Raw genomic sequence first — 27,587 nt, 5'->3', positions numbered from 1 at the left:
TGAATTCGAGAAAAGCTTCAGTTAATTTAAATACCTGTTGCCCGACTTGTGTGTTCCTGCGCAGGGATCGTGAGGATGCTCGCGAAGTTGGGGTATTCAAAATAATATTCTCGTTCCATGAATTGCAGTAAGCGCGAGTATTCATGAACTCCGCTAGGACCGAAAAATAATTGAGGTTCAAGTAACCATTTGAAACACAGAAGACGAGGTCGTTGGAGCAGGCAAATGGAAATTCCTCACACTTAGGGTCGTCTCTTGAGATCCGAAATTTGTTCCAAAAGTGGAAAACGACTTCATCAACTATGTGAATCACGCGCGAACCTTAGCCGGATTAGAGAACGTACGTGCGCAATGGCCTTAACAGGTTGCTGTGATTTTGAAGGGTTCTTTTATCATGCAGTTTCTGGAAAACGGAAACTGACGAAAAAGTGTGATAAGGTAGCTTACAATATGGAGAGTTTCGAAGGTAAAGTTTGATGATTTCTGAGATTTCATGGACTCCACCTTTTTAGAGTCCATTAAGTGTATGATACAATATTACAAGCTTCCATTTTGTATTTGAAGTCTGTTTATTATTACTTTAATATATATTGAAAAGGAATCCATAAAACATAAAATTAATTATCCACTGGAAACATTACTGTTCGGTCACGGAATAATTCTGTATTTTTAGTGACGCTGATTATCTGCGGATCGTGGATTATTCAGTTCCTTCTGTTCTAGCAGACGCATATAAATTACGTGTAACTGTGCACCATTTCAAAGCTAGAATTATACTTGACGTCATTCTACATATTAATTAAATTTAACGTAATTATTCCTTGAAGTTCTCTCAACTTCGGACGAATGATCCTCATAAATCAACATCACTACTGTACAGCTTCTCTAAAGAATATCTTAACTACCCACGAACTCCCACTATCAATCAACATAGTCCGATCTTATTACACCGCTACTTCAATCCCCATTTCACCAGAATGGGTTCACAATTCCATAATTCCATGTTATTCTTGTTTCCTTGAATCAAAACTCGCGAAGCAATTGGCCCGTAAAAGTCGCCAGCGACTCTGAAATTCGAGTCGTGCGAGCGATAACGATGAATCGTCGGCGATCCATATCGAAAATTCCGAGCACGCGAGTCGAATCGCGATCTCCTCTGACGCGAGAACGAGCGTGGGTCGAGCTTCAAAGACAGGGGCGAAAGGAAAGCAACTACCCGCGGATTTAATGAGGAAACATTAAGGATCGAATCTAACGAGCTTCCGGTTTACTGGTTCCCTCGGTTTTATCCGCAGGTAAATAGGTCGTGTCAGAAGCGTAACCGGGGTCAAGCGCTCCGTAGGCAGCCAGCCCGAGAGAAAACCAGTCGTGGTCCTTTTTGCTCGTGCACGCAAAGTCGCGGAGAAAGCTCGCGTGCGCCGCTTTGTTCTCTCCTGTTGGCTGGCCGAGAATGGAGACAGCACGATTGGGAAATGCCCGACCCGACGAGCGAGTGTTCGTTGCCCGTGTGAACGTTCAACTGGCTATTAAATGCTCTGTGCACGAGCTTCGAGTTTCAGAGTGCGTTTGATATTTCGTTTTCCTTGGGGGTAGGTACAGTGTTTCGGTTTAAAACACCGCTGGAGTTTATGGAAATTCTGTTCATTTCGTTTGGAGTAGATTACCTCTTTTAGCGGCTGAGATTTGGAGCAGTTATTGGTTATTTGATTGTACGATCAAATTGTTTACTAGGTGTATTCTTGGCCGCCTGCTTAGAGTTGGTTTTCGTGTTAGAAACTGAATATTTTACATGATGTAGAAGACACTCAAGACGGTAGTCAAACAAGCAGAGCGTGTTTCTGCGGACGTTGATGAGGATGGAATAATCTGAGGAATAAAAGAAAGGAAAACGGTCGGCGACGAGTTCTAGTTCCACGTCGAGCTGTGGGTGCGCATTCGAAATCGCGTGCCGTGACATCTCGACGAGGTATCCGAGTAAATTGCACGCAATTACCTTTGGACCCGTGTCTCGTCACTGTTCTTGAGTTGACGGGAACGTTCCTATGCTAATTTACATCTTACGACATTCCTACTTGTTTCATTCATTTTTCACCGTGTAGCCTGTCGCTATTTTTTCTTCATTCTCTCTGGGAAGCAGGAAAATAGGAAAAAATATACAAGAATGACGAGTCGTCCCATTGGTTCGGTGATTAATCCTTTCTTCCACGTCGATCCAGTTCAGCTATCTTCTACACGGAACTCCATGAGGATAACAATGATTTCGCCTTAATCCTCGTAATAGCTGTAATGGTCTTCTGGCCGCGCCTCGGCACGCGATACGATTTTTCCCCTGCTATTTATTTTTGTGCAGACACACACGTGACCCATTAGCTGCCACCGCTTTCCTCCCCGGCTGCACGGCCGAAAATAGTCGATGCGCCGATGCATCTATGCGCATTGGGAAATGTCGGATGGTGATAACGCCAAGGGACCGCGATATGTGACGCCTGCAGTCACGTATAATCACGAGCCGTTCTGCTACCAGTGCCTGCCCTAGAGATTTTTGGTTTATCGCTGCTAGAGATACAATACACGAACTCTCACCTCGGTAATTCGGTAATTTATCGACGGGCGAAGGAAGCTGCCATTGAACCCATAGATTCACTGGTTGCGGTCGATTGTCTGGGCTCCCTGGGTGTCATTAACGTTTGCATCGATTGATGCTTTCTGTTACTGAAACTGGAAATCGCATTATGGTGTTCTATGTGGGTATTATATGGGTCTGGGTTTAGAGGCTTTGAATCTTGTCCTTGTTAGATATTCTTGAAGTATGTAGGTACAGGGTTTCTAGTTTTGATTTAGAGAGCTGTGGAAATTAATACAGAGTAGGATCTTGATTAACCAGTCTGGATTGAAAAAGTAATAAATAAGTATGAACCACTGGAATTGATAAAATTGGCAGTCAAGAGAATACTTCAAGTTTATCACTTGTCTTAAACTGGTTAATCAAGGTTTCACCGTATAATATTATTAGAAATTGAATAAAAAAGAGTGTCACCTACATTTAGGCAATGCCGCGCATGCAGTGGCAAGAGAAAGTTTAAAATTAGCGTTCGAGTATATGGATATTAGTGACTTTCATCGGATATGTAATTTCATATTGATAACCCATTTATTCAGGAATATCTCCTCAATTCCATCCGACATACATATTCCATAGTTTCTTCTTATAAATACAGTGTATTTTACATTTCCTGAATCCTTTAAGTATCCCTCTCATCCACCTACTATATCTCCACCTATCACCTAAATTTCGCAAATGAATATTTTATTATCAACTCATGAATACGAAACATCCCAGACATCAGAAATCACATTAGAAGTCGACCAAAGCTCCCATCAAAAACAGAACAGTCTTCCCAGCTTCGCTGCCATAAATTCTTGAAAGCACATTAGCATCACCTATCGATCACCCGAGCACCCATCATATCCAAATCGATCGTCGCTATCATACGCACGCAGAGTATCGTTTACCAGGAGAAAAGCAAGTCAATTCAGCTCCGATCATTTCCAACTTACCCACCTCTATATTCCTCTGCTCGATCGAAAACTGATCCACTTAGAGCAGGCTAATGCATTCGCGGGTGCATACCGTGGATAGCTTCCCGATAGAAATCTACACGGGCTCGCGAAAAGGCACGCCAGAGGGGGGCTCGACGCGGGAAAGAGTCCCAATTATCGACAGCCACGATTCGATGGCTACGTCAGCGCGCGGCTAAATTTTACGACAGCCTCTGGCAGCGTGTGCCCACGCCGAGAGAGAGGAACACGTGGACGCCAGCCATTCTGCGCGCGATTGCTCGCCGAAACCGCCGCCGCATCCGCCGCGGAAGTGCACGTGCTTCTGACAGCACTGACGTCAACCAATTGAAATAACGAACGGCCCCTCGTCCCACCCCCTCGACATTATGCATCGTGATTTGCCCGCGGCCTCTGTTTTTCTCTTCCTGCATTCTTCCTTCCTTTCGCTGTTTCGGAGGCCGACTGACTGCCTCCCCTGGCCGCTCCTCGGAGCCCGATCGATCGCGCGAACGGAACTGAATGGTCGTTAGCAGCTTGTTGAGCCAATCGCACGGTACACCGATTCGTGTCGCTTGTTGTACGCGGTACACGTGTTACATCGATTTACAGTTTGGTCCCGCTGTGGCTGTCCCGAATCGACTGGAATTTTAATTTTATATGGGATTGGTGACCACAGTTTTCTTGGGGCTTTCGAATTCACTACGTATGAGGAATTCATGGGCTAATAATTGATATCGCGGAATAGTATTAGTGTTCTAGGTGTCAAGTGAGACCCTAAACGTGAGACATTTGATAATTGTGTCTCTATTTTGTAGGGACGAATTGTGTTACTATTCGTGTGCAATGAAAAGTTCTCTGGAATTTATTAAAGGCGACTTTTCCTGGGACACGAATAGTACCTTATTTCTCGTGTGGGAAGCTGTCTTCAGTGTGTTTCGCATGAGAGAAGAGAGATGTCCAAGAGGTTTAATATAACTCCAAGTAACTTCTAGTAATCCTTTGCTTTTAGACTGTAGGTAATAGATAGAAATGAATGATTTACGATATCGATACGAAGAATCACTGTTCAGCGTGGCAGATTGATTTACAGATCGATATTGACGAGGACTCAGAGTATTAAGTTCTAAAAGTCCGTGAAGCTTTGAACCGCCTTTTTGCTGTGCGTGACACTGATTTATCATGAGGAATCGAGTGCCAGGTGTGATATTAACTTTACAGCAGTTCTTTAGTCCTTCTGGATTCAATCTTACTCCTATTTCTTTAGAAAGTACTTTCGAGAAATACGCGAAGAAGTTCTTTGTAATTTCTTTGTCTCTTGTCTCATGAGATTCAGCACGCTCTGCTGCTCTTCGCGCCATATTTTATTTATATGGTATAATATTGCACGAGCCAGTGTTCATATGCATAATAGTAGAACCAGAGCCAGAGTCATATGCTCACGAGTGGTCGTGGACAACTCTGCATTATATTAATATCATGTACGAGCATATAGTAGAGTATTCAGCCCTCAGTAGTATTACATGTATACCTTCTTCACTCCGAACTTAGGATCACAGTCCAAACAATTCCACTCTACCCTGTCAGCTTGAAAAATTACGTTTCAATAATCCCTCAAGCAGTGACTCTCCACCGAGTCATTATTCACGATCTGGATCGATCCATATCGGCTGTCACGTAAACGAGTAATCGAGTAAATTGCAAAAATCCTCGGTCATAGGGTCCTTCTAGCAGTTCGACGCGTCCCGAGATTCTCGAGCGGCTTACGGGGCAATCTTCTACTTGATCGACGATGTCGGACGCTGGGTAAAAAGCCTGCCGAAAAACTCTCTGCTGAGTGACGAATTGCCCCCGATACGGACCCTCTTGAGGAGATCCCCGAGGGAACGCCGAGTCAGTCTTACCCTTTAACCTCCCTTATTCACCTTAAACGCCGTATCGAATCCAGGGATCCTCTATCTTCTTCTCCCGCGTTGCCAGGGGTATCCCGTGCTGTTAGCAGCGCAGCAACAACCAGATTTATCGGATCACCGACGAGACAAAATTCCATTATTTATCGTCAGCGGCGAACCTCGAACGACCGTGGAGTTTCCACGCGTCGTCGGTTATTCCTTTGCAAACCGTCGAACGTGTACGTAGCGTATAAGCTGCATCGATCCGATCTGTCCATGGCGTGCATCGATCCGGCGCACCAGACTCAGGCTGCATCGTCTTTCCAAGGTATAAGTTTTCTGAACAGTGGTTTACATGTAACTTGATGGTTGGCTTTTCCGATACTACCGACTTGATTCCCTGTTTTCATCATTGCCCCGGGCACAGCTACGTCTGAGGACTCCAGGAGTGATCGTAAACTTTATTCGAACGGTTTGAAGATACTGCCATTTCTCACCTTCGCTGCTCCTCGTAAAATCCCATAAAACAGGGCTGTTTTTTTACTGGGGGATGGTATTCGATAATGGACGCCGTTTGGGCTCTGTTATTCACAGTCAGAGATGGAATTTCTTATTCAGGTCTAGTGGGATTCACGTGGCAGGTACTAAAAATCATAGTGTTGAAAAGAAGATACCGAAGTAGGACCTCCAGTTCGTATTATAAAATAAAAATGCTAATAATCTCGTCATTCGCTATTCCTGACTAATACACTATTTTTCGCGTCTGACCACGACGTTCTTCCTCTACTGTAGACTCGTACGTAATCTCCGCGATCAATCAGAAAATGCATAATCGAGATAGCGAAGTTCCAGGACACTTCGTTTCAATTAATCCTCAGTATCCTGGAATCTCGGTACAAATTAATATTCGATCCCTCTGTCTCGGATGGAGCGATAAGTCCCCCATGGCACCAGCGGATTATCTACGCAAAGATTCCCTCGCCATTACCCTGGCGGTAAGACCGATGTTGTAACAGATAGTCATCATCGGCGCGCGTCCGTTCGTTAGCTCCCAAGAAATTACCCGCACAGATGAGGTGCGGCTGCGAGGCAGGAAGATGAATACAGGGGCGTGCTCTCGAAGACGTATAACCTGCTAAGCCGGGGCTCGACTCGTGCATACTTGATTCGAGGCTTGTCCGTGTTTCGGCGGCTGACGAATATAGCCCGAGTATTTCAGAAACGTGACGTTGATGTGACAGGGCTGGGGGCTCAGGGTTTCGTTGCTCGATGTTTATACAGCGCATCGGCCGCCAATTAATTCGAGATATTTATGCAGGACGTCGACGGTGTACTTAAGAGGCCAGGACTTTCGGGTAGCTTGGAAACCTCGTTCCCTCTGAACGCCTTAGCCGCGGTGTTTGGTTTGGAAACATCGTCGTCGAGTCCCACTCATGCCACACGTTCTGCACACCTTAGAACTGCGCGCTGTTCCTTCGTATTATTAAGAAAATCCCCTGGCGGCGCCTGAGACTGCAGAATCGTCGTGGCTCGTTCAAGCGTTTCTGAGATTAGACGTCTTATTAGAGATCCTGCTTGGAAGAAGTGTATTACTGTTTCTTCCTGTATTTGTCTGGGAGGCATCGTTATCCTTTTCTAGGGGCGGTCAGAACGCTGTTTCATGGTTCGGATAGTATAACTCGGGTCACTCGTCATTTATGTCGACCTCCATAAATGCCTGCTTTATTGCCAGCGATTGTAACGCGGACGTATAGATTCTTTTTCGATTAAGAAAATTGGATGTGGGATTGCTGGCCAGTTGTACTCGCTGAGTGGGCCAGATACCCCTGTCGGTACCATGAACCATACCCATCACTGTTTATACAACGCCATTAAGAGGCTCGAGCTTAACCACTCCCATCACTCTGGACTCCTCAAACAAGGGAACAAACATGTAGTAAAAGATTAGCTGCGTTTGACGATATTTGCAATTCGAGTGGCCTTCAGTCGACATCCCATCTGCATCTAAAATTATAGTTCCCCTAGCAAATGACTAACACTACCACTAAAATCTTAAAATCCTCTTCTATAAAACCCACAGTCTCTTCGCCAAGATATTTATCCCCACAGATCTTTCAAACCCTCTGCCTCTGACACGAATTAATTAACTCTCTTCTCCTCGGCTCCTCAATATTCATACTCCCCGAGAACGTCGCTTTTAGCCACGAGGTCCTCTAGAAACTTCGAGACTTCTGGGTAACGAGAAATCTTTCATACTCTCCGCGAGACTCATCGTCGCCATTTCTCCCACTGTTCCTCACTTTTCCACTTTTCTCCTCGATCTATCAGTCAGCTGAGGCGTGGACAGGAGATGAGGCCAGCGGGAACTGCTGTTAGAGTCTCATTCTTCGAGAGCAGGGAGCGCGGAATAAGGCGGGGATGCTGGGTCGCTCTGGGATTGCTCGAAAATACAGAACGCTGGCCGTCAGCGTGTTAATCGACCATCAGACAATGGACTTCATCGACGGATTTCGCTATTTCCAGGACGACCTATATCCGTCGAACGATCTTCGCCGTCCAACACCTCGCGCTCAGTGGCGGACTGGCCTAAAGCCAGGCGAGAGTTCGAGCTTTGCCCGATACAAAAGGCACCGAGCCTGACTTCCAAGATGGACATCAAAGGAAGTTGGAGATAGATAATAGGATTGTTTGAGTAACGCTTCCTCGACTTTGAGTCTTGCCGCCGCGACGTGTCTGACTACCCTCGCGTCGCTACTAATTGGTTATAGAGCTATTATTACTTACTCGTTCGCTACTGCACCCGTTTATTTATAAAACTCTTCGTGCTGTAATCCTTCGTAGTTTACGAGCGCTCAAATGCTGAGATCCTTCTTTTAGGTGAATCGCGAGGCATGAATGCAACTTCTGCGCGAGGTCCTTGTTTTTTCCTGCGTTTTCGAATTTCTCTCGTTTTCCTTTGGGGATTGAGAAAATCTCGGGGGGTTTAATTTTGCTATTTGTCGCTGAGGTTGGAGAGGAGTCCTCAGTTCCTAGAGGAATTGTGATACTTGGAATTTATCGTCTTCGTATTTAGTTCGTCGTAACTGTTTCCATTTCATTTAATAAAAATATGAAATACGAAAATTTGAATATTCAATTAGTGAAAAGAAAAATTGGAAACAATTTGAAATCCAAAGTGTTTAATCACTGGCTCTCTTTCCTTCGGGACGAAGTTAATTGAACTGGTCGAGGTTGATAAAGAGAGTCGAAACGAACGATGTCGATTTGAATTGTTAAGCGAACTCGTTTGCATACGTGACGCAGTATTAAATTAATAATAATTTTCAGCGGCGGTTGGATTATTCGCTCTGGATCCATAATACTGTCTCATTATCGTATTTTTCTATTTCGACGCAATTTAACGGCTGAATTAAGGCGCGCTGAGAATCGGGGAGAGATTAAATACAGAAACTATCGGCTCGATCGACCGCGAAACTATCTTTCGTCGGCGCGATCACGAGATCCTCGAGCAGCGCACTTTCTATCCCTGGGAAATTTGTTATCACGAAAGCTGACTTCGAAGGCGCGCCTAATGCCCGCGGATCGATCGAGAGAACGAAAGAGATTGTTTTCCTGCGATCCTTACGTAATCCGACTCCGCCCGACTCGTATCTCAAGCGGCAATCCGATTTGCATATTTTCGATCCCACGATAACCCGTCCACTCGCGATTTCGCGCGTTCTAAGTGTTCCCCAGCTTAACTCGTACGGCGATGCGTGCAGCGAATCAAATAGACTTATTTGCAAGCACAATCAGTTATTTATCATAATGATAATCAAAGATGACAAGTAGGATTTGAATACTGGTTGCCTTCGATCTGCATGACAGAAATACGCAAATTGATATGGAGAAAGAATCGTTGAAACAGTACGAGATCAATTTACAAGATTCGTCTTATTAAATTTTTAAGAGGTATCCAGTTTTTCTGCAAAAATGTAAGACATACTTTTTTAAGAAATGCATTCAATTGCCAATTAAATTCCTTTGAAGGCGCATAGCTTCTCTCCATCGTCACTGACACGTAACAAATTTCAGAATGCTCAGATAGTTCAAGTTCAGAGTCAGTAGATTCTTCCGTGCATAAACGGCCAGACTCAAGGGAACCACCTCGCGTTTGCTTGTTTTTCTACATTGAAGAGCTCCTTCGAAGCTCCGCGCCGAGGCATCTTCCCTCGCAAGCCGTGGCTCAAAGAAATTGAAGAACCTTTATCGACGAAGGCCACGCCACTTACCGCAGCCACTTTTTTCCCGACCGAACTCGCGGAGAATATTTCATGAAGGCTGCTGCTCGTCGGTACATCGTTCCTCGTGCCCTGTCCCAGCCAGGTCGACGTGTCGATACGAACGACGACAGCATCTATTTTGCTGGCCAATGAAATTTACGACGTCGATCTTCTCATCGTAGATGAAACCACCTTGAGGCTCACCTACACCGAACGATAAATTTTTCTCCGACATCGAGAAGGGGATGGTGTCCGCCCCCTCGAGTTACATAAATTGTCTTTATCGGGACGATGAAGGTTCTGTCCCTTCAGCGCGACGGAATTATTGAATCTTTAATATTGGACTTGAATCGTTTATTAAAATGCGATACAAAAGAGCGAGCTGGGAATCGGTGCCGCGCGTCTTTCGCTTCCTGGGCAATTTTACGTTCAATCGATCGGATCTGCATACGAAATAGCTTCCATAGGGATGTAGCTCGCAAGCGGCGACCGTTCGGGGATATATTTTTTTAATAAGCTTCGTGATCGAGCAAGCTGGCATTGTTCTACTTTTCCTGGTTCGTGAAGAATAACTTACTGGAAAATAATTCCTGGATAATCCACTCTACTCTACACAATATTAGTAAGAAATACAAATTCTAATATAAGATATTTTCCAACCCCTTTTATCATGAGGTTTTAGATGTCTCGATGAACTCTTAAATATTCACGATTCTTTAACTTCAGCATGCTACTGTCTCGCTACCAGCTTATGACTTGAAATCAGTTAGGTAATAAGGCTGCTATACCTTTCAAAGGTATACTACCTCTATCAGCAATATCAGTTTCTCTCCTCAAAGATTTAGACCAGGTAACGTGAAAGAATAATTCCAAACCGACATGAGCGTACCATCGAGCTTGTATCGAACCAACTCCGCAATTTATGAACGCCTGCTCCAATATCTAGAGTACCATGTATCTATACCTCACATGGACGATACGTTCCCGTTGTTCGAGCCCCATCATCAAACTCTAAAAAGTTCCTCCGCGTCATCAGGTCGAGCAGCGCGCAATCGTAGGCTGCTACGCACGTAGACAGTAAATCAATTATCATCGAGCGGGAACACGGCCTGGAAGGTTTCTGCAAATCTTCGTTAGCGCCATTGTTCCGTGGGGTATATGTGGGTTAATCACCGTTCGCCAAAGTTCGTGGCCATTTCACGGCTGTCCCGACGAGCGAGCGCAACTTCGACCCACCAGTTGCTGGTCGAATCGAATTCGAGACCGATCGTCAACTGGAGTTGACAGCGCTCGAGAGCCCTGTCCACTGTCTCTTTTTTGCCGACTATTTCCCGTGTCCCCCCCACACCTACCACGTTTCTTCTTTTTTCGGCCTCCCACCGTGACAAATTTCACCCGTGTCACGAGTCACGTTTTTGGCCTGCTCCAATTGGGACCAGCAATAAAATCGCTCTAATCCCTACGCGGGACGAGTCTCCGTTCCATTCTGCGGTGTGTCGGTTTCCGTTCCGCTAAATTGACTTCGCGATCGCTCTCGGCCTGGCCTGCCTTCAATTCGCCGTGTATTCGACGCGCTGCGCTTTCTGGGGACATTTGTCGCCCTTTGGAAGCTCGTTTCTCGGGAAATCGTTCGTTTGGACGGACAGAGACAGCCTGGAAACGAAGTGGATACGGTGCTAAGCCCTCCGTGGCGATCGAAAGCGAATTTTCAACTGTGAGCCCTGTAACAGGGTGATCGACAGGCCTAGGGGGAAGGGAAATTGAGAATTTAGGGATAACTGTGAGCTGAAAGATAAAAGAAGTTATCGCGAAAGAGGAGCGATAATTTAATTGAGATTCCACATTGCGAATATTGTATCAATATTGTATTGAGTTCATTCAATGTTTCAGTTCTTCAATCTCAGTAAATTGTCCTCGACTATAGCTTTCTTCACTTGTGAATATTTAGTCCATTCTCGAATGAGCAAAGAAACAATTCTAACGTGCTTCGGAGTCATTATCCATTAAATAGCATAATAAATTCCCAGAATTTGGCAAGCAATCCCGACTATATCGAATTAACTTGCAACCCGAAAGCACTCGATCAGAATCCCAGGGAAGCACTGATCTGCGTGAAACGTACGCCGAGTGCGTCGACCCTGCACACGTTTCTCGCGCTACTCCACGCACGTCCCTATCGATTTTCGTCCAGTCGAGCGACCAGTCCTTCCGAATCGTGACATTTCCTGCCCCGACGAGGGTGTCCCGTTAGCGCGGCGTTGCTTTCGAAAATTGGAAAATTTGAATAAGAAGAAGCGGGGAAAGGTAATTTCGCGGACGAGCCAGCGGGAATCCAATTTTCGTAACGTCAGTCAGAGATTGAGTTTATAATTGGCCCCGCGGCGTGGCTCTCGCGATTCGATTAACGCGCACTTCATTAAAATGTTTATCGGCGCGTTTTTATCATTTCCGCGGTAGACTTTCTAAAGCAGCTGCGTGTCGCTCTCACCTCGATCGCAATGAAACTCCCGAACGAGATCCCGCTACTCCGTCATCTCTACGCGAAAATACACAGGTTCCATTCGTCCCAGCGCATTCCCTTATTTTTAGTCGCGCGTTTCCCGCGTCGTAAACACTCCTCGACTTTATAAGGTTCGCGGAATTGGACGTGCAGGCTGGTTACGGCTGGCTGTAAACGCTAAAACATTGTAGGCGGTCGGAACGCGGGTTAAATGTAGCGCCTTAACTCAACTTCGCCTAACGACACGACGATTCAACGAGGTTGTCTCTTTTGTTGTTCCTGTCCACCTTATTCTCGCCTTGCCATTTCGCGGCGCGTGTTTACACGCGGGCTTACGACATCGCGAACACCGGCAAGACGAAAAAGAAGCCAGCGACGAAATTCTAATGGGACCCCACGTGGGTGGCATTAGACAGCTCGCGCGACCGCTGTCCGTGCGAAGCGTGATTTAGTATCTCCTCGAGGTTTTGATATTCGAAGCGATTCAGAGATACGGGTCGATGAAGCTGGCAGAGAGAGGACACGAGAGAAAGATTTTTCGTCCCTCTTGATTTTTCTACGTAAGCGTCCACTGATGAGCAACCTGTATTTCTGAATGCCTCTTCCTCGTTTCTTGAATTTTCTGAGGGAGAGGTTCGGTGGTCGGTCGATTGAATTATAGCGCCCGGGACTTTGGAATTGATTATGAGGAAAGTAAGTCATCAATGGAGCAGAGATGCGCTTAACTGCCTCATTGAAATATGCAGACCGTCTTCGATTATTCATGGTTTCGCGGCAAGTGCGGCCAGCCGATACAACTTTAAATCCATTTATAACTCGTAAATGTCGTTGAAACGGTTCGCGACATAAATTTTCCGCCGACGCCGTACCCGTGAGAGATACGGTCCTAGTTAGCGTGACCATAAATTCATATTATATCTGAACTGGGGAAATGTCTCTGACTGTTTTAAAAGAGGCTTGGAGATTTTGTAATAATTGCAAAACAATGTTGTTTATGGTTTTGCGAGATTCGAGATGGGAAGGAGCTGTCGAAAATAATTAGGTGAATCATGTGGCACTTGTGTACGGTATTTTTCTGGGGACAGTAAATTCTGGTATTCGTGGAGACACGTTGTGCCATACACGATTCTTCTCCAGTGACTTTGGCACCGTGTCAACGGTCGAATTGGAGTGTGGTTGAATTGTGCCAATCTGACATCTGTTTAGTACTATCAGCTCGAAATATAAGGTTCCAGGTATGCAATTTGTCATCAGATTTTGGTACGTCGGTGAAATAGAACTGAATTCGTGAGAAGTGACTCAAATTTCGAATAGATGAAATGGTGCATATTCAGAAGATTTCGTCTGAAGATATAAATTAAAAGGAACGAAAGTTAATCTCCTGTTTTGAACTACCGAAATGTTTTTATTATCAAATTTATTAAGTCTTCATATAACTCTGTTAAATACTGCTTCCATACCTCTGCTCACCAGTTTATGTATTCTGCAGGTTTATTGTGCCTGTATACCATATCGTTTAAAACGTATACGCTATGCAAAAAGCTACTTGTTGAGATTCAACGCATTACAGTTTTCAGCAAATATTTGTTCGAGTAATCCAACACAAACCTAATTCAATTTAATGAAATTCTGTGTGATACAAATACATAGAAAATAAATGGCTCCTAGGCATGACCAAATTGGTCTGCACCTAACCGCCAGCTAGTACCAAAAGGGCAAATGGAGCAATTACGATCATTCGGACGGACATTTGGTTGGAGCAACCACGCCACAATGCTTGCCGAGGCACGATTATTTTATTAAAGCGTGTCGACAGCTGATGTAATAGTATTGACGTAATATGTTACGCTGAGTGGACGCGTGGCCAGCGTAAAACACTCGGAAATCGTAGGAATTAATGCATTGGTCGCTAATGCTCAGTCGGTTAACCGCACAACTATGCGAACGCGGCCAAACGCTTTGAATCGCGTCATAAATCACGCTACTGAGGATCAGACTGCTTTTCAAAGCCTAATGAATTCTCGTTCGACTCAAACGTAACGTCGACGATCAAGATTAACAGCCTAGAGACTCCCCTTCTGTTACGTAAAACCGATAAGAATGAATGCAATTAACTGATCCAGATCGGGACCTCTTCCTTGCGCTCTATCTTTGACTTGATATCGCCATTATAATTATCTGCCACCCTAATCATTTTCATCGCTGCTGAAACTCCTGATGAAATCTGGAAATCGAGGGGAGATCGAGCTGCAGGTGTTTTATCTTGACACTGTGCAAAATTAGATTTTTGATGAAAGATGATCAGGTACTGTATGCTTCTTCGTAATGGAATTGTAGGTATAATATGCAAAGTAAACATCTTGATATGATAATGTACTTTACTTGTATACGAGAGTGACTTAACACTTATCGTATCAAAGTATAGACAGTCGGAGTTCAAATATGTATAGATTTCCAAGAACTAAAATTCAGGAAATTGAAACTGATATGTACTTAGAAGGATTTTGAAAATTTGTAAATTAAGGATTTGAATATTTGAAAATTTGAAAATTTGAAAATTTGAAAATTTGAAAATTTGAATATTTGAAAATTTGAATATTTGAAAATTTGAATATTTGAATATTTGAAAATTTGAATATTTGAATATTTGAAAATTTGAGTATTTGAATATTTGCATTTATTTGAGTTGCAGTTAATTTACCAGTTTTCCAATGAAGACATAATGTTAACATAAACACAGTTATCGATAGATTCATTCATGGAGTGAGTGCCCAAGGATTGGCGACGAAACCGAGCGTCGACATAAATTCGCCCGAGATTACGACAGAGATCGGCTGCACGTACGCAGACTGCGTGGGCGATCTGAAATTTCGCGAAAGCCGCGTATATAACACCGCGACGGTTGATTCACAGCTGATTCATCGCTTGTCGCTTCGCCTGATCCTCGCAAAAGTATCATAGGTCGCACAGGTGCGACGTCGTTGCAAAAGTTGGCATCTCCCACGCGACTCCGATGCTCGCACGAGCTATTAGAAACGTGCAAGGACGGTGAAATATTGGTGGATGTATAAATTCTCTGGCAAATTTGCACTCGCTGACGAATCGACCGTGAAACGGCAACAAGATTGCAATTAGCACTGCAATCGTAAATACTCCTGTAACTGGCTACATTTTTACGACGAATATTTTAGGCTGAACGATGGGAACAGGCTAAAATCCTGTTTGCAGAGCTCTAGATTACTCGATGCAAACTAACCACTTTGCTATAAAATGTTTCGTACCATTTAATTTAAAATTTCGCGATATAATATTCCAATGGGGGTAAGCACATATGATTGCACATCTGTTCAGACTAATTCCAGTATTGATTGGTTGGTAACGTCACGAGGTAATACGGCAGGCTAATTAATCGAATATGTTGAACGCTTAATTAAAATTAATGAAATCGTACGTGAACAAGGTTGGGGAAATTACGAGACTGTATTTTCATGTACATATGAATTGCAAAACGATACGGTGTTCGTGATTTCAATTTCATCGAGCTAAAAAAAGTTGCCAATTAATGCGATTGGTGATCCGGCAGGAGAGCCTCTTTTCCGCTTGCAATTTACGGGGAAATGTTTGACGCGAATTAACGAAGGACACCTGCACGCAAATACTCCTGCCGATACCCTTTTAAATTCGATTCGGTTCGGTTGTCCCTTAAATTTTTGCATAAATGCCATGGGCTAATCGTGCTGCGCAAACAGGGAAATGAATTTGAAGGGGGATGCAATTTCCGGGGGGTTTCTTTTTTTTTTCATTTTTACCAAGCCCAGTTCAAGCGATGAGAAAACATTTATTGATCACTGATTGAACATTTATTAAAATTTTAACTAGTACATATATGACTTTTAATGAACACTTATTCTATCTTTTAATTATTTACACTGCTCCCCTTATCATGCTAAAAAGACAGAAAGTGCATATTTGTAGTCATAAGAATAGCTTAAAAAGTCCACGCGATTTTGTTTGGACTGTAGTACACAATGTTGGTCTAAGTAGCCTTTGCAGAACATTATTATAAAGAAAGCACTTAGTGAAACTGTAACTAAGATTAAAGAAACTCTGCACTAAACTTAAGGGCGTAGTTCACAACGTTCTCCCATCTAGATCATTCAAAAACTAAATCCGCGACACTGCAGTTCCTAAGTCTAATCGGTATGTCCATGCAAATTAGTTTCGAAAAGTACAGAAGGTGGCAGATGCAGTCAGAGCTTCGAAACTATAATTTTCAATCCAAATACAACTGGAACAATACATTCAAAACCTGCTAGAGACTTCAAAATTACAGCGACAGTTCAAGACAAAATTCATTGCTAAACTTCCGCGCTAAACAGACTTTTATTATTCTATGACAGTATGGAAATTGTCTCACCATTATACAACCTAAGTCTCTCCTGATATAAAGACTTTCGAAGCGCTCGCTTACGCGTGAAGTATCAGACACTTCAGAACGTCGGATAGTCTGGTATTAATTTATGTAGACAGTAACGTTCTCATTAACACCTCTCCGCGTTCGTATGGAAGCGACGGCGCGATGATTCGCGAGAAACTCCCCCAGAAACAAAAGCATCTTCTTCCTCCCCCTCGGTTTCACGCCAGCTCCGATCCTTCATAAGGGAGAGATAAAAGTGGATCGGTAAGAGGCGTACTGGCAGCTCGTTCGAGCTACGCTCCGAGCACGGGTCGTTTTATCATGAAACAAATACTGAAAAATATCGCGCGAGGTAACGACTATTCCCTGACGGAACGGAGCTAGATAACAAGGATTATTTCCCGATAGGGTCGCTCGATTTCGCCCTCGCTCGGTATTTAGATTGCCCCGATAGTCACAGATAACACGTTATCGGGTCCGAATAACCGCGATCAGGCCTCGGCTGGTTTCGCCTCGTCGTAACTCTGATATAAAATCGTAATTTCGATCGAGCTCCGTACAAAGGAAGAAAATAGCAGCCGAGTGGAGAATGGGGTTCGTAAAAGTTTCAGCGTCGAGGAAGTGAAAAAATCGTCAGCGTTTTACGAGAGCAGAGACGAGCAGAGCAATCGTTTGCTTGAAACGAACGAACGAAGATCCTCGCGTGGTTTTACGTCCTCCAGCGCGCTTCGGCGAGATTATACTTGCGGGTCTTCGCGAGGGAGCTTACAACGCGTTGCAGCCTTTCTGGCGGATTTCGAGTTCGCTCGGTTTTTCCTCTCCGCCGTGCTTCGCGGCACGCGCGAGAGAATCGACGAAATGAACTCCCCGCTCCGTGATCCTGTAAATCATGTTACACGAAAATCTCGCTCGTATTTCTCGATTGTCGATCGGCGGCGTTCGTTCAGCTGTCGAGGAGCCTCGTATCGAGCGAGGACGCGAGCAGGAAAGGGGGGCTGACAAACGGGAATTAAACGAGCGCCGGGCTTAAATCGTTTTTTCCGCGGCGACGCGAGATTATAAATCCATAATTCAGCGTCCGTTCGAGAACGTCCGATAAGGCAGCGTCGCTCCGCGCTGCTCGAAGCCCTTTCACGCTGCTTGTCGCCACTCCTCGCCCCGCGAGCTCCACAATAACTCGTCTCGTTCCTCCGTCCCTAACACGGCCACTCGGAAAAGCTTTCTCGAATCGAAGCTGCGCCGGCTGACCCACAAGAGTCGTCTTACGGAGTGCAGTCGCGCACTTTTGTCGCCTCGCCTTTTTGTCGCTTCCCTGTCTCTTTGTGTCTCGCGCGCCCCTTTCGTTTTCTTCCTCTGAAAGGTGTCGCGTGATAAGCGTCCCACCAAATGAGATTTTTCTTCGTCGATTCTCGTTCCAGTCGGAGGGAATTTAGTTTCGAGAGACAGCATTGAAGTATTTCATCGAGGAATTGTAGCTACAGGTTTGGATGGGTATATAACACTGATGGCCGAACCCTGGCGTCACAGAAGTTATATTTCATCTGTCGGATATACTCGAAAGCCACGTCCTGTATTGAGATCACTAATTTTAGACCGAAAAATTGTTGACCTTTCAGCTGCTGTAACTTTGTGAAAAAAAATCGTACAATAGTGTGTCTGAGTTCATTTGAAAGGGTAAAGCCTCTACTTTTTCATCCCCCAGTTGAATTTTTACCGAGGATCATTTTTTACTCGCTTGCATGACAGAGAGGTGAGGGTCACCTTTCTTCACCGAAAAGTTTGCTAGGAGGATTTCTAAGAAGCCATTGTATAAAAAATATTGATTAGGGAAATTTAATTACTTTTCGATGTACATGTAATGAATGCTTTTGGAAGTAGGACGCCAGGGATTTCTGGAGAGTTAACAGAACGTCTGTATCTAATGTTTCCCGTTCTCCTTAAGGGACCGAGTCGGAGCAATACAACAATGTGTAAAGTTAGTGCAACTCCAGTATTGAGTACTCTTTACCCAAACAACACTGTTTGTTACCCGCTGAACAAGTGGACTACATATTCACGACTGCATAATCTTGCATCTAAATTCTCCCCACTACCATTAGATTTGAAGGAAAAAGCGACAGAGGAAGTTCTCGTGGGCCAGCCATTCTTTGAAAACTACTTCGCTGTGCCTTGTAGTGGCGTTTTGTCGCACTCTGAAAGGTTGAAAGAGGTTTCAACTTTCGCCACTTTGTACTTCCCTGTTTTCTCCTTCAGCCAGTTTCCATGTTTCTCAGCGCCTCTTTTAATTTCACCGACATCCACTGCTGTTTCTTCCTGCAGCCGCCTAATGCACGCGAATTCCCGATTCCTTAATTCAGCTTCCGTCGTGAATTCAATAAGAGTTGGAACAGGGGTCGGTGGGAGGCGTGTGCATCCGTACACGGACCTTCTTGCAGCGCGAAATTAGCGTTTTCGAGCGCTTGAATAATTCTGTTGCTACGAATTGGCGCGCCGTATCTCCCCGCTTTAATAATTTCACTTAGGACGCCGCAATTGCGGGATATGCAATATCACGTAAACTTATGTACCAGCTCGTAGATATTCTCTGTTTTTAGCAGCAAGACCGTTTACTGTGGATATATAAGACTGTCTACTGCGATGTATTTATTATATGTATACATTTTCGCTACTTAATTTGCTCTTGGAATATGAGCATCTGTACGTCTAAATAGTTTGAATATTTATCTCTGCTTCTGTACAGATATATCAAGAGGTAAAATTGCTTTGATTTTTCAGAGTAAGCTCTGAAATTACTGAACCGATTTGGAAAATTATTTCACTGTCTAAATGGTTATTTCTTCTCGAATGACATAGGCTATATAAAAGTACAGTTTCTGTCAATTTACTCTTCGCAAAGCACAGATCGATGAGGCCGTATCGACATTCACAGTCAGCTTGCACAAGAATTCAATGAGAATAGAAACCACGAGACGTCGCGAAGCTGTGAAATCTCTTACCAAAAGTTCCGACGTGACGGCTATTTTCGCGTCGAATATTTTCCGCTGCCCCTACCCTCTCTACCTCTGTTTCCGTATATTCTGGTAACAGCACGAAATTTTTATCCGTTAAAAAAGTGTCCCGACAAAAGGGCCAACGTTGCTCCTTTTTTTATCCGCCTCCCTTTCCGCCAGCCGTCACCGCGATAAATCACGCGAAATACCGCGGCGAAAATGCATAGGCTCGGCAGGACGTATCAACTCCACTACGTCGAGCGCAATTACAGTTATTGTCGAGCCCGTGCACGCAGCTGTGAGACCAGATACGCGTGTTTTCTTAATACCACTTTCCTCTTAACGTTTTGATGCGATGTATCGGGAGATTTACGCCTGTTGTTGCTTCTCGTCATTTCGATACTCGAGCATTAGGTGGGAAAATATTTTATGAAGTGTTTGTGGCTTTGAAATGTTCACTGTTTTATAGCTTGTAAATGGGTAACATCAAGATGAATTATTATAATTTTTTTAAAATAGTCTTTTCCTTTTTTTAAGGAGAGGGAGGGATACTGTGTAAATTGAAGAAAATTTCTGCAATTTTTCTTGTTTTTTACTTGCTGTCATCCCTTTCTCAAAACTAAACCACCCCCATAATTCATTCCTGAAGGAGTATAAGAGGTGTGGATTCGATTCAACGCGATCTTTGATTGCATTAATAAACGCCACACCATTGGTCCCATCAGTATATCTTTTTCTCTTGCTGGCGGAGCGTTTTACTTTCTCGTGTCAGGGATCGCTGGAATTATTCTTATGAGAAATAAGGGGAACGACCAGAGGCATTTGTTAAGCGGAGAGCACGTCTGGACGTTTTTACGATCGTTGAAAGCGTGGCCAGAAGAGACTTTCAAATTTACGGCACGCTTCACGCCGACGCGTGATCCGATAAATTTCAAGCGGAAGATCGCCCACCAGTGAACGGTTAATTACGAACGCCTAATTTCACTGCGTTTATGCGACTCCAATGCTTCCCGTGCCTGATCGATCTTTCTCGAGGCGTTTCTCACGACACTGAGTAAACTAATGGCAAATGTCTTCTGGTTTAAAAGAAGCATTCAAAGTACATCATTTATATAGCGCTGTGAATATTCTAACGAGAGTAGAATAGTCGAGTAGCCTGTTCATCTATTTTAATAGGTTATTTTCTGGTGTATTTTAATCCCAAGAAAGTGTCAACGTAGGGTTTGCAAATTTCCCAATGAATACTTAGGTTTCAAGATCTGATTCATCAGCAAAGGAGTTCCAAGTTTCTGCTGACTGTATGCGCTTCCAGTCGCCTGTCCCTTCACCCTGAATAGCGATCAACGTGTGGTCGCCAGAGGACTTTTCATCAGTCCCTGTTCCTTGAAGTTCCTGCGGGGTCATCGATTCCTTCGTGCACAGATCCCCCGTCGCCAGACCGAACCTTTTGGAATCTAAGATACGGGACTGCTAGGTGATCTCACTGACGAATTCACTGAGACCTGGGATTAACCGTGATTCTCTTCCCTTTGCCTTCTCCCTCACCATTCTTTCTCAGCCACTGAGGACATAATCGTAAACGCGCAAATCTGCGGGATCAGTCGGAATTTCGCCAAGTTCAGTCACTTTCAGTCACATAAAGGGCTGCTTTAAAACTGCTGCAGAGATAAAAATACTAAATAGAAATCAACACTAGTCGTATATGAATATTCAGAGACACACAGACTTTCACCTCAGTAGAATACAGATTCACTTCTGAATAATACAAGGCTTTCAGCTACAGGTGAGGGAAAATGGGGAAAGTGACTGTGATAATCACTGCTTTTCTTGATATGGTCCTTGCCACGAGCTTCATGCTGAATTTCAGAGACTAATTTTACTAATTTTTTAAGTGCCTATCATCATTGACAAAGTCTCAACCCCTATTTTTTCTGTCTGACGTTTTTTTTACTTTGATATCTTAAAGCCATTTCTTAACTTTTCCTTACCTATGGAAGAAGAACTTGTACAAGTTTCGAAAGTCAGACAAGTTGCCAAATGCAGCTTCCTTTCGAGTGAGCTATTCCCCGTCAAACCCAATTCAGACTTCCCAAAAGACACTCAACTAGACACGATTAGGAAACTAGACAAACTTCGTAACCCGAAATTCACCAGTCAAACGTAAGTCAGAAGTCAGAGTAGACTCAGCTTGGCAATCTACTGTCAGCGCCAAGTCTATAGACTTTTCCAGACTGCGTGCACAGTTGTAAATAATGCACTTCGTCGGTGAACTCTCCGCGTCGCTATTTGCACAGCAATTTGTCACCAAGTGCATTAGATGAAACCATCTTGCAAAGTAAATTTTCGATTCGGACGTACTCTGAGAAGTGACGGGGACTCGATTGCTCGATGAAAGTAAAATTTTCGGTGGGACACACAGAGGGACGAAAAAGTGCTCCCCCGTTGGGAAGCCTGGAGATTATTCGGGGAAGCTTCGCCGAGCTTTACCGAAGAATTAAATTTTTTGTTCGGGGAACAAAGAGAGCCTGCGTTCCTCTCGGCGAGGACCAGGGGACGAGGAAAGCGGGGGGAAAAAAAGGAAAAAGATCTCGGGGAAACTAGAGAACGCGAGTGCGTGGTCGCGTCAAAGAGGGCTTTGATGTGCACGAGTGACGTATAATAACGTCGAGCTGATTGAAATTTAATAGAACAGTCGTGGGAGGATATGGATTTCAGGCTGCAGCAATTCCATCTGGGATAAACAGTTAAATACCTGCTTTGATATTAAAACGTTTTGCCCCGTGACCCATCGGCCTTCCGTATAACTCCTGCGATTCATTTCGCGCCACCGACGACCGCGTATTTGTATAATTTATTTTGCAACGACACATGCATACCTAATCAGGGATTTACGGGAGGGCGCGCGTTGAATTCTCGCGTTAATGATTCCGTCCACGGTCGCTGAATCACGACTGCATATAGAATATGTTAAATTCAAGTGAGCTCCAAATTGTGGGAACCCAATTTTTAATGAAACTTCCGCGATCGTTCGTGAGCCAAAGAATATTGCACGTTTGTCACACGATAATATCTGTGATACTTTTTCATCACAGTTCTAAAGGTTCACCTGTGAAAGTAGAATTTCGATTTTGGGATATGAATCAGCTTCTGAAAATAGACTTTTCAGTCGTTCCAGAGAAAAATCCAATGGGATTTGGAGTGCATGAATATCTCCATGTATTCACGATAGGGTGGTAAATCACATTTTATGTGTTTTCGATGGTGTCCCGATTCTTTTCAAAGCTGGCTCTAAAATAGAAGCTGGCGAAATAGAAAAATGTGCAACTCAATAATTATTAATACATACACATATATTTTTACACTGCTAAAATTTCTTTTTAATTAACTGTTGATATTTTCTGTTCGCAGCCTACAAAGCTGAACGTCTACAAGAATGACGCAGAGAGTTGGGACTACACGACGCCCACGCTGGGTGAGTTTCACCCCCTACTTCTTACCCTTCTCTATCTCTCCATTTCTGATTTATTTATCTTTTTTTTGGTTATTCACGTCGGCGTTACAGTCGCATACATCGAAAGACGTACACCACGGACGCGTTCACGTTGAAGAACTCTTCAGCCATTGGCGTCACGTACAGTGGCTGCGTAGTACGTGCGTGCATGAATTTCGCCCGAAGTACCAGGAATCGTTCCCTTTCGCGCCTCTGCCTTCGCGATCCTCCACTTCGAAAGGCGGACACGTGTTCCTCCTAATTTCACGGCTTTTCGACCTCTTTTCCCCGTCTTTCGTCTTCTTACCACGCGCTCGCCCACCCACGAGAGATGCTAATTGGATAAAACACGTAGTCCAAACGCGAGCTTGGAGGGTTTCCGTAAAATGCATCCCTCGTTGAGGAGGCAACGCGCACCCCGATCGAAGATCGCGCTGAAATACCAAAAAACTCAGCTGAGACCAAGCTGCTATGAATGGAAGTAGAACGTGTTTTCATTGGAACGAATTGAGCTCGGGATTCGTGTCACGCGAGATTGACACTGGGGTAGAATTTTTTGGCAAATGGAAGATAGTAGATGGACCGAGTCTACGGAATACCTAATCCCTTTTTCGATTTCTGTAGCAGATAAGTAAGGTGACAGTGTTCAAACTTAACCCTTTGTACTTCTAATTTTTCTTAATCCTCTGCACTTTCAAAGGTTGATCATTTTCTTTCCCTATTATCTCAAGTCAATGTAAAAATGTCGAGTCACACTCAGTATAGAAGTGCAGAGAGTTAAAGTTTCAGTAATTAGGTATAGGAAATCAATCCCCCTTTGAAATTTCGATTCCCTTATCGTGAATAGCTATAGAATCTTCAGAAATTCCACCTAAAATTCGCCAGTCTCTATCGTCCCCTGAAATTACCCCGTAATCGACGGCCATTTCGCCGCGTTCCTCACATAAACGAAACAATGGGAACGCTCCTGGTACATCGAGGCGAGTTATTCGGCGCGCAGCTCGTATCGATTCTATCGCGATCAAACGAACAAAACAATTCACGCAGCCGGGCACGTTTAACGCGGTTCACGGAAAGGCGACAGCAAAGGGTACGGTCGGCGCACGCTTCGCTCGAAAGCTCGAGGGATGCTCCGAGCGCTACACCAAAGCGTCCTATCAACGCGTGCGATCCATTGTAGCGAGCGATAAAGGCTGCTCGGTCGGCAGCTGCCGCGATATTTTCCATTTTAAATCGCGATCATTCGGTGACCAATTTGTTCTGTCGTCCATCACGGGACCGACTGGCGCGGGGGGTGAACTTGGATGGAAATGCAATTGCATTCCCCAGCAGCGCGCGCGAATTAACGTTTCGCGCGTGAGAATCTTTCTCTTTGACCCAATTCGAATTTCGCACGCGGCCTGCAGCCGAATCCCAGTTTCGAAACTGAATTTCTGTTGGAACGAAGTTGCACGCGACTCTTCACGCCAGTTACCCTCGTCTGATGGTAATATTGTTTGCTCGAAATAGTTTCGAGCCTTTTGTTCGGGGTGAAAGAAAGGTTGTAATTACTTAGCTGCAGTTCATCGAAGTAGGGAAGCTTGCCGTGGGTGGTTCATTTTGATGATTAATTCTGAGTGAAATTTCATTCCCTGGATCTCTGGCTTGCTGTGTCTCAATTTTATAGGATTTTAGTAGATATGTAAGATTCTCGTGTTGAAATCGCAAATTAGGATCTGAAGTCTCTCCAAAAGAAGACGAACAAGGTTCCAAATCTGACTTCAATCCGATAATGAGGTGTTCAGTGAGCTCGACATCAGGACCCTATAATTGTCCCTTCATCCCCTGTATCTCAGATATGCTTCTAACTTCGTGACCATCAGCCCTTAACCCTCATCAAGATCTCAGGACTCAGAACTGTCTTCATCCTCAACACCCTTTATCATCGACACCCTCCCACCTCAAAATACGATAACCCCCATTGCTCCGAAGTCCCCAGTCTCATTCAATTTCGCCCATCAAACGGTCGACAGGGTTTCATCCCCTAAAATATTAGCAATTACAATTTCCCAAGCATCGAGTACACAGCACCCTCAATTTGCACACAAAAGCGAAGGGAGTCCGCCAACTCCGCGTCGCTTTCGTTTTTCGCCCCTGATCTCTCTCAAGTTTTCGGCCTGTCTCAGGGTACAATTAATTTAAGTACACCGCGGCTGGTTTCTCCGAGTTAAGCGATTCGAAGCAATTAAACCGCAAGAAGTTGAGAGTGAACGCCTAAACGGAACGATCCGCGAACCCCGTGCCAGGTACAAAGCTTCCTGACGCACTATTCCACGTAAACGACAACCGGCCACGGAACTCGAGGAATTCGGTCCAATTACACGCGGCTGACGCTCTCGTCTCGTTTCTGCTGCCTTCGAAATCTCCAACTCCCCTCGAACCAGACGAATTTCCTTTTCGCCGATAATTGGTGTCGACCTACGACTCGTTCCGCCTCGAGGACCGAGTCGAAAAATTTCGCCGATCGCCCATTGTCCGAAAAGTCGTCACGCGTCGAACTTCGATCGCTGTGATTCTTCCTCGAGTTTTTCGGTTGACTACAGCGAGGAAAAACTTTTAGAATCCATGCCTTGGAAGTTTCCAAGGGGGAGGAAAACTTTTAATACGTGACTAACTGGGCTGATTCAACTATTCGCGAACTGGCCGAAGTTTCGGCTGGATCGATACAATTTTGAGCGAGATGAGTTACAGTGACGTTTTTGATGGGACAGCAGAGGTGGTTTTTAGAGCTTTCTCAAGATGAAGGAAAAATGAGATGGAATTGTGTCCAGGAATGAAGTTGAAGTTCGTAATTTCAAGCTTCATGGCAAAGGGAAGTTTGTAGCAAATCCTTGTCTGGTTGGAGGAACTTCAAAGGCACGTTTTATGAGCATCATTGCACGTCGGCAGTCTTTGAGGATTGAACAGGTAAATGTGTTTTTCGTTACTTGTTAGGGGAATGAAATGACAAGGTCTTTTGTTAGCTGGCTCCAGATTATCAACTTTGAGATTGGACTTTATGATCCTATTGGATAACAGATTATTTTACAGACGTAATGTTATCCTGTAAAGGACTCTTTGCGAGATCAAGATTCTGTGATCTAAATATCCTGAATCTACTAAGTATTACAAACTACAGTTTTTAACATTAATATCTCAGTGTTCCTATTCTATTATTAATTGCAATTAGAAATTCTTTATTATACTTGACGTGGCTTCCTTAATTGTTCCAAAATAATTAGTATCTCTAAGAAAGCTCTGTACCATAAATCTCTTGATGAGAACAATTAAGTAATTCGTCCCTGAAATGAAAATCTTCCGCTCTGCCTTTTGTGCCATGGGCTAGCTCGTCTATCGAAAAGGTGCTCGAAAGTTGACCTCGAACAGTCGGTCCGCAACTAAAATTCGAGAATCAAGGAGCGCCGCGTGTAATTTGAATCTCGTTACGCGGAGGGTGACTTGAAGGTGCTAATTTTTCGTAACTCCTCGCGACTCGCGTGAAGTAACCTTTTCGAGTGGTTCCACGAGGAGATCACTAGACCAATTAAGCCGAAGGTAGGTCAGGTCGGCTGCTGCACTTCTAACCTTTTGCTCCGCGCATCTACATGAAGGAGATGAAAGTTTCATTAGATCTAGAGGCTCGGCGGCGAGGCTCGAGCCCACCCGACCGCCTTCATTTCCGTGAAAGAAACGCGTTTTCGAGTGCTCTGGCAACTTTTCGTCAGTAATTGCTCGCGTTCGTCGCGATACCGATCGGCTGTGTTTGCCTTTCGAGACCGACTCGCTTTTTATGACTAGATAGATGCATTCTCTTGGCTTCTTGTTTTCTTGGACCCTGTTCAGACACTGTCAACTGGTCACTCGAGACCACTTTTCTCTGCTGTGAATTGAGTAGATGTGACTTTGAAATAAGACCGATGAAATTAGAGATAATATAAAACAGAGAGGAAACTCCACACTCGTGAATGTAAAATGTTTCAAATAGTCTGTATGTAGGTAGTTTCAAATAATTATACCTTTCTGTCATATGTTATCAATCGGTAAAGTCGATAGCCAAAGACTATTACTTCCCTAACGTCATCATTTTTCCTCGTTGAAGCTTCCGATGATTCTTAAATTTCATCCCATTCTGTAAATGGCAACGATTTGTCTCCCGCGGTGCCAGCTCAATAATGTACGATCATCTGGGTAATCTCCCTCAATATTTCTGACCAGCCCTCTAGGATTACATTAGAGGTGACCAAAAGGTTCCAAATTCAATCATGCTTCAACTTTCCTTGTAATGAGATCGAAGAGGGACTGGAAAGGGTTTAACAAGGTTAGTTAAGGGAAAAAGCAGCGGGAAGACAAATTGCAGCGACCCTTGTATGCAAAAAGGTGATGGAAGAGTTAGATGCTATAAATGTCACGGGAAGTAAAATAGGAGAAGACTATGAATATTAATCTCATTTTTCGCATAT

General features: G+C 44.2%; 1 protein-coding gene across 2 annotated transcripts in view; it reads left to right on the top strand.

Annotated features, from left to right (window-relative positions):
• Nucleotides 1-27,587, top strand: part of Sm (heterogeneous nuclear ribonucleoprotein L) — a 125,616-nt gene that overhangs the window by 60,789 nt on the left and 37,240 nt on the right. For both annotated transcript variants that reach the window (XM_076389429.1, XM_076389430.1), the window contains one exon: nt 23,028-23,091. In XM_076389429.1, coding sequence (XP_076245544.1) covers nt 23,028-23,091 — 64 coding nt within the window. The remainder of the gene's footprint in view (nt 1-23,027; nt 23,092-27,587) is intronic.

The sequence above is a fragment of the Calliopsis andreniformis genome, chromosome 12 (assembly GCF_051401765.1).
Source record: "Calliopsis andreniformis isolate RMS-2024a chromosome 12, iyCalAndr_principal, whole genome shotgun sequence".
Classification (NCBI taxonomy): Eukaryota; Metazoa; Arthropoda; class Insecta; order Hymenoptera; family Andrenidae; genus Calliopsis; species Calliopsis andreniformis.
This window is presented reverse-complemented; position numbering and strand designations above follow the sequence as displayed.